The sequence below is a fragment of the Protobothrops mucrosquamatus genome, unplaced genomic scaffold (genome assembly GCF_001527695.2).
Source record: "Protobothrops mucrosquamatus isolate PMUCROS unplaced genomic scaffold, P.Mucros_1.0 scaffold11654, whole genome shotgun sequence".
Classification (NCBI taxonomy): domain Eukaryota; kingdom Metazoa; phylum Chordata; class Lepidosauria; order Squamata; family Viperidae; genus Protobothrops; species Protobothrops mucrosquamatus.
This window is the reverse complement of record NW_015397433.1, coordinates 1-7,378: the sequence shown is the minus strand read 5'-3', so window position 1 is coordinate 7,378 and position 7,378 is coordinate 1. Positions and strand designations below refer to the sequence as shown.

Sequence of the window (7,378 nt, the reverse complement as noted above, 5' to 3'; positions counted from 1 at the left end):
TACTGATGAAGCAACAATAATGTACAGTACATGGTATTTTATAGAGTAGGACAGCCAAAAGTAGGAAGCCCTCCTCCCCACCTGAGGGTGGAACTTCCAGATCAGAAATGTGATGATGGGAAGAGAAAGAAGATAGAATGCATCAGAAGTAAAGATAACAGGGTATCTGTGAACCTGTGTGTAGTACTAGTAAATGCAATAATATGTCTAATGATCATTAATTGTTGGGAAGGAGAAATTAGCTGACGAAGTGAATAGGAGCAGGTCAAAATATCAATCGTATTTACTTATATAAAAGATAATTTGCACATGGTTCCAGTAGATGGAAACTGCTTTTTAATGGTTTAGGCATAGGAACTATGATTTTTATATAAATACAGAAGTCTCATTTGTCCCCCCCCCCCCCAAATATCATCTCTTGTATCTTCCTTGGTTGGGTGAAGATCAATATGATTTTCCTCAGCCATGTGGAGTCTGTATTTTCACAGGCATAATATATGCTACAACTATAGCACAAAACAAGCAGGTTTTACCTTATGCAGATCTTTCTGTACATGAGCAAGCAGGGGTGAAAACAGTGGATTTTATGGAAAAACTTGAGTTTGAGGTCTCCAAATATGTCCATTGTCAGTGCCTAACTTCCACTAGGTGGTGCCTATTCTTCAAATATCCCGAGGGTGATTAGTAAAATAAGCAAAACATTTTTTACTGAATTATTTTATTGTTGTAGGTAGGGCATTTAAAAACTTTAAAAACTGGGCAGACAATTAAGGTGGGATTATTTTGAGTTTCTTTCTCACCTCCTTCCCAGGGTTATGATTATGATTACATAACCATTTTTGCATTCCTTCAAATTTGTATCCATACTCTCCTAATCTCTCCACGCTTCTTTTTTTACCAACAAACTTTTATTGATTTTTCAACTAACCCCCCCCCCCAAAGTCTTAATACAAATATGGTATACATTAGTGAAAAAATCATATTAATACAGACATAAAAATTTCAGAGCAGCTCGGCAGCCCCTCCCCCTGCATCCACCCTCTCTTTCACCCTTCCTACCTACTTCCCTCCTCCCCTCCTATCCTCCTACCTACACCTCTCTCCTCTCTTTCAACCACCCCACACATCCCACCTCCTTCCTTTCCTCTTCCTTCGAATGCAGTTTGGGGGTACTGGCCGAGCATCTCCTTTTCATAAAACTTTACATTATTTCTCTACAAAATTTTAATACACCAACTTTTACATATAAGCGAAACATTTTGTCCTTTAAGCATCCCAACCCCCAAATGCTATTCTGACCTTGCTGGTAAGATAGGAACAGGCTATTTGACATTGGATCTCTTCTTATATCATTGGGACAACAAATGTTAGGACTGGGACATTTTGATAATGAAACTGTTTGCACATCTTTAGAGATTGGCCAATTGCTATGAAGCGCAGGGCTGAGATGCCCTTCCCTTGACTGGCAGGGTGTGATTGTTGGAGGAGAGGAGACTTAACTGTCTTGTCTTGTTTTCTTTTCATTTTTTCCTGCATTTCCTCCCTACTCCCGAAGGACCCGATATATCAGCACAGAGCTGGGTATGCGGCAGCGTCTCTTTGTGGGTGTGCTGACCTCAAAGAACACATTGAACTCGCTGGCAGTGGCAGTGAATCGAACACTAGGCCACCGGCTGGAGCGCCTGATCTACTTCACGGGCACCCGGGGGCGCAAGGTGCCCCATGGCATGACGGTGGTGACGCATGGAGATGAGAGGCCCATATGGAACATGTACCAGACTGTCAAATACATGATAGACCATTACCTGTCAGACTTTGATTGGGTGTTCCTGGTGCAGGATGATACATACGTCGAAGCCCATCGGGTGAACCACCTGGCCTCTCATCTCAGCATCGACACTCTGCTCTACATGGGCCGACCAGAGGAGTTCATTGGTGGGGACACTCAGGGGCACTACTGCTACGGTGGCTTCGGTTACCTGCTTTCCCGAGCTTTGCTCCTGCGTTTGCAGCCTCACTTGGAAAGCTGCCGGAACGATATCTTGAGTGCACGCCCCGATGAATGGCTGGGCCGCTGTATCATTGACTACACAGGAATAGACTGCGTGGCAGAGCAGGAGGTGAGGCTTTGTTTCCTCTGATGTGGCCACGTCTTGTTTCCTCCTTCTGTGGGGATAGCTTTGCTTGTGTGTGATATCTTCACAGTCACAAGTTTTGAGAAATGGAAAAGAGGGGAAACCCTTTGCTTTTACCACACGAGGATTCAAAGAGTAGAATTCTGATATGCGTGATATGCAGTTATCAGATATCTCCTATTCAAATTGTTATCTTAAAACCTCATTGGGCTTTCAGAATCAAAGAGACATCTATGAATCATTTTGAAACAGGACTCACTTTTGGTGGAACATGTTTCCTGTGGGGATCTTTTCACTGAGGGAATGCTACTTAACTATTGTTTTTGTAGCTCTAACTGCTATTTTACTATGGGCAAAACTTTTCTTTCTGGGTAAAAAGGAGGCAATATTCTGGTGCTGTCTTTCATTGTAAGGAGCCCTTGAGATTTAAAGTAATCAGTACATTTGCCCTTGTGTTTCCAGTCAGACTAAATTTTTAAAAAAGCACTTTTTAAAAATCGTTCAGTTCCATCCCATCTCCGGACCAAGGAGTCCAGTCCAAGAACAGGATGACTTGAAGAGTGGTGAAATAAGCAAAAAGCAAAGAACAAGAACAATTTGCCCACTGGATGTTTTTATTCAAAGATCAGGAGTGACTTGAGAGAATAGTATGTTGTGAAGTACGTTCTTGGTCATACCTGCCTTCCAACTGAAAGCTGAGCGTCTTCTTCAGCAGTTTTTTATTTTGCTAGCAAATCAGAAAGAGAGATGCTGGTTAGCCTCTGGGTATATTTGCTGGAAAGGCTGAAATTTCCAGACTGACGTGCTTCTTTCCCTCTTCTCTGCCAGGGCTTACGCTACCATTACTTTGAGCTTGGGAAGAACACAGACCCTGAAAAGGAGAGCGATCCACAATTCAATGCTGCATTCACTGTTCACCCAGTGCTGGACCCTCTTCAGATGTATCGGCTGCACAGGCACTTTGCTCGTGTAGAGCTGGAGCGCACTTATCAAGAGATCCAGCAGCTACAGGTAAGGTGGGCAGATTCCGAGATTCTGACCCAAAGTTCCCTTGACTTTTTTTTTTGACACGCCTGCTTTCATTCTGCTGCCACGTTAATTTTTCAGAAAAATCAGTCAGGTTGAGCAGTACCCATAAGTAAGGTGACCACCTTTTTTACAATGAGAAGGAGGACACAAATAAATTGAAGAAAAAAATATCGTAAATAAAACATTTTATTCATTGCAACAATACAGAATACACTATAATATGATAAATGCATAATAAAAAACATTTGTAACAATAACATTTTATATTGTAATTATGCTTACATACTTATTAATTATTGTTTAAATGAGTACAAAAGAAGGACTGTCCTCCCTAAAGTAGGACGATTGGTCATCTTACCATAAGAGAACATTCTTCTTTAACCTGGTGGACTTCAGCTCCTGGAATTCTTCATCCGTTGTGCCATTTTGTGGAATTCTGGGAATTAGAATTCCACACCTCTGAGGAATTGGTTGGGAAGAATTATAATCAAAGCTATTCATCCTCTCATATCTGTTAAGATAGAGTTAGATCAGCTGTCCTTTGGCCAGATCTCAGGTTCCCTTTGTTCCTTCTTCTAATAAGAAGAGGAAAAAGAGAAGACAGACGATGTTGGGATATTGAAAAAAGACGAGAGAAAATTAGTGCCATCCATTTCTTGGTCTGGTTTTGATTCTGGCTCTAATAATTATTGGCAATTCTGCCCTGTTTCCCAGCTACTGAAAATGTATCGTCTCTAATGTGGGCAGTATCAACCTGCTTTATTTTTTTGAACCCATAGAATGTTGGAAATAAATTATTTGAAGGGACTATCCATCTATCTGTTTGTCCGGTAGCAAAGTACAGGTAGTCCTTGATTAATTCCAACAATCGGGATCTCTTTAGTAGCCACAATTCTGGCAATGTGATAGCATAGTGATGGCAATTCTGGCACTCCCCGTTGCCATTGTTTGGCAAATTACCCGCAGGTCATTAAGTGAGGGCATCACGTGGTCTCTCTTTGCAACCTCCTGCTGGCTTCGCCACTGATTTTCCTTGTCAGAACCAACAAAGAAAGTTGCAAACGGTGATCATGTGATGCGGGAATGCTGTAACAGCTGGAATTCTGAGGACCTGTTATAAAGTATCCCATGTTCAGTGCCATCGTCCATTTGAATGGTCACTGAACAAGGGGTTGTTAAGCCGGAGCCACCTTTAATTCTTCACAAACTGAACAAAAGAGGACCAAATTTGACATGTTAAAGAAACACTTGAGTTTGAAAATGATCTGGATCAGGCTAGGGAGAAGGGAAATGGGTCCTTGTGGGAGAGGCAGTTAGGCGCCTGCTCAGAATGTTGCCTTCGGGTCTGGTCTGAACCCGCTTTCCTCCTGTCTCCGCATCTAGAGTGAAGCTGCTATGAAAGGGCTGGAAAGAATTCCAGAAGGCACATTTGACGAGCTTGTTCTTTCTAAACAGAGAAATGTTGACATCTATATTTTCCTCTCTGCTGTTTAGCCTTCCTTATCCCGTGCTGCATTCTCAACTCATTAAGCAGTACAGTTAAGAGATTATTTTAGTCTTGAATGGCAGATCGGTAAATTGATCTCTATGACCACCCGAGCTCTGAATTCTGAATGGTTGCTTTTTCCCTACCAATCGGCTGTACGGGAGAAAGGGTCAGTTTACTTGGAGTTTACTTGGCTTCATCTTTCTCCTGGCCACTGTTTCTTGTAAAAGCCTTCCTTCTCTGCAAATCCTTTTCTTCTACTCAAATTACATTTGATATGCTAACTAAATAACAGAGGTCTTCTAGTCCATTGGTCCATAACCTTTCTGGATTGGCAGCCCGGCAGGGGGGAGGGGATGGTTCTGTGTGAATGGCAGGCATTTGCAGAAGAGGAGCTGCACGCACGCTCAACAACCACTTGCACAGCTGAGTTCCAAATGGGCCATGACCAGGAGTTGGGAGCCCCTGTTCTAGTCTAACCCCCTGTTCAAGCAGGAGACCCTATACCATTTCAGACAAATGGTTATTCAATCTCTTCTTGAAAACTTCTAGTCATGGATTGCCCACAACTTCTGGAAGCAAGTCATTCCACTGATTAATTGTTCTAACTGTCAGGAAATTTCTCCTTAGTTCTGGATTGGTTTCTCTCCTCAATTAATTTCCGTCCATTGCTTCTTGTCCTGCCCTCAGGTGCTTTGGATGCCTCTTCTTTGTGGCAACCCCTGAGATATTGGAACACTGCTATCATGTCCTCCCTCGTCCTTCTCTTCATTAAACTTAGACATACCCAATTCCAGCAACCGTTCTTCATATGTTTTAGCCTCCAGTCCCCTAATCGTCTTTGTTGCTCTTTTCTGAACTTTTTCTAGAGTCTCATATTTAGGGGGAAAGTTATTATTGTTGACTTGCAGGGATAAATGAGTAGGCAGAAGATGGCTTGACCTTCCTCCCTCTGCCCCCACTATGTAGACACATAGTGAATCAACAACTTTGGTCGCTGATGGACCAACAACATGCATGTTTTCAGTTGATGTTGGCTTCTGAAAGTTTAAATGTATTTGCTGACATTTCATTAAGGGACACGTTAGTTCTTTTAAAAATATGGAAATTAAAACAAAAGTGTCCTAGAATTTCCCCCCATAATTATTTGTCCCATTGAGTCTTACTGTGCATTCTTATAGCAGTTTCCTTATTACAAATTAGGCAAAAGAAGAAGGTAGAAGTTAGCTTTGCTTCAGGAAATCTGCCAGATGAGTCCAGACAGGAGTCTGCTGTTTCTACTTTGACTGCTGAGCCCAGCGCTGGCTACTAAAATTAATCTTGACTCATAGTCTGCAATTGTGAATTCTAGAAGCAAAGAAGTTTTTGGCCTGACTTGGGCCTTCATAACTCTGCTATTAATCTTTTAGTTTGTGTAAAACCAGCAAAATATTCTGGCGGGCAAAATATGGAATCAAGACATTGTCAGTTGTAATACATCATATTTTATTTAATATTAAACTAATATTTTTTTGCTATTATAGGTTTTCTTTCTATTGCTGTGAATTAATATAGGAGACTGCTGCCTTAAAAATAGAGTAAGAGGAAGAAAGAAAGCATAACCTTTTAGGGAGGTTGTTTTCAGTGGGGAATGGAAAGAGAGCCTGCTGCTTGGATGAATTAAGTCTTTCAAAACTCCTTGTGAAGGAAGCATGGCTGGCATTCGGTTGTCACCAAGATAAGGTGTAATCTCTGACCATTGGTTGGTATCTGTGTAGATAAACTATTGGGGACAGATTGTTTTACTCTAAATAGTCAAAGGGCCTGAAGACTAAATCATAGGAGAAGCCAGGTATGTCTAGCCTATGGAAGAGGAGGATTAGAAGGATTAGGGGGAGGTGATAAGTATCTTCTAGTTCTTGTGGAGCTGTGACAAAGAAGAGAGAATGGACTTATTCTTATTCTACAGGGCATAAGAGGGCATAAGTAATGGATAGAAGCTTGTCAAAGAGAGATCCAACTTAGGAGACATTTTCTGACAGGGAGACCAATTAATCAATGAAATAGCTTGCCTCCTGGGGTTGTGGATGGCCCATCACTTGACGTTTTCAAGAGTAGAGTGGACAACCATTTCATTGGGATGGTACAAGTCTCCTGCCTTGAGCAGAGGGGCGGATTAGAAGACGTCCCTTCCAGCCTGTGATTCTATACTTTATTGTGTCTGATCCTAACTAAATGAATGCTACATTGAATAATTAGAATATATTAATTGGGCAGTTAACCAAAATCCAAACGCTATGATGTTTTCCCTGAATTCCGAAAAATATTTTTCCAAAGGGTAATAAATGCCATCGTAAACTCCCTCTGGTAAGTGTTGTGCTAATTTCACTCCTAACCTGGTGGCAGAGTAAGATATAATTCATGGGTCCTTCTCCTTCTGTTTTAGATCTGGATCTCTTTCAAGTAGAAGGGGAGGGGAGGTTGAAGCATTAAAGGATCTTGAAGTTCTGGTGCTAATGTTGCATCTAGTCTGTTCGGGGAGTTTTTATGTCTAGACCAACTATTTGACAGAAATGTACACCCTGAGGGTTGTATAATAACACAAGCAAACACGTTGTGCAAGCTTTGATGGCAGAGCTGAGCCTCGGGCCAGATTAAATTGGAATTATTTTTGAGGAATCACTAATTTGACACGTGCATGCCATCGTAATAAGCATTCAGTAGCTAATGTGGCATAAATTAAATGCAA

At 41.6% G+C, this 7,378-nt stretch overlaps 1 protein-coding gene across 1 annotated transcript; it reads left to right on the top strand.

Moving 5' to 3' along the window:
- Positions 1–1,555: 1,555 nt before the first annotated feature.
- On the top strand, positions 1,556–4,658 carry LOC107301339 (chondroitin sulfate glucuronyltransferase-like; the record flags this gene model as incomplete). The annotated part of the gene is made up of 3 exons (XM_015830576.1): positions 1,556–2,120; positions 2,964–3,146; positions 4,548–4,658. Coding segments are annotated over 3 exons (859 nt in total), but the record flags the coding sequence as incomplete, so codon positions are not given.
- Positions 4,659–7,378: the final 2,720 nt, after the last annotated feature.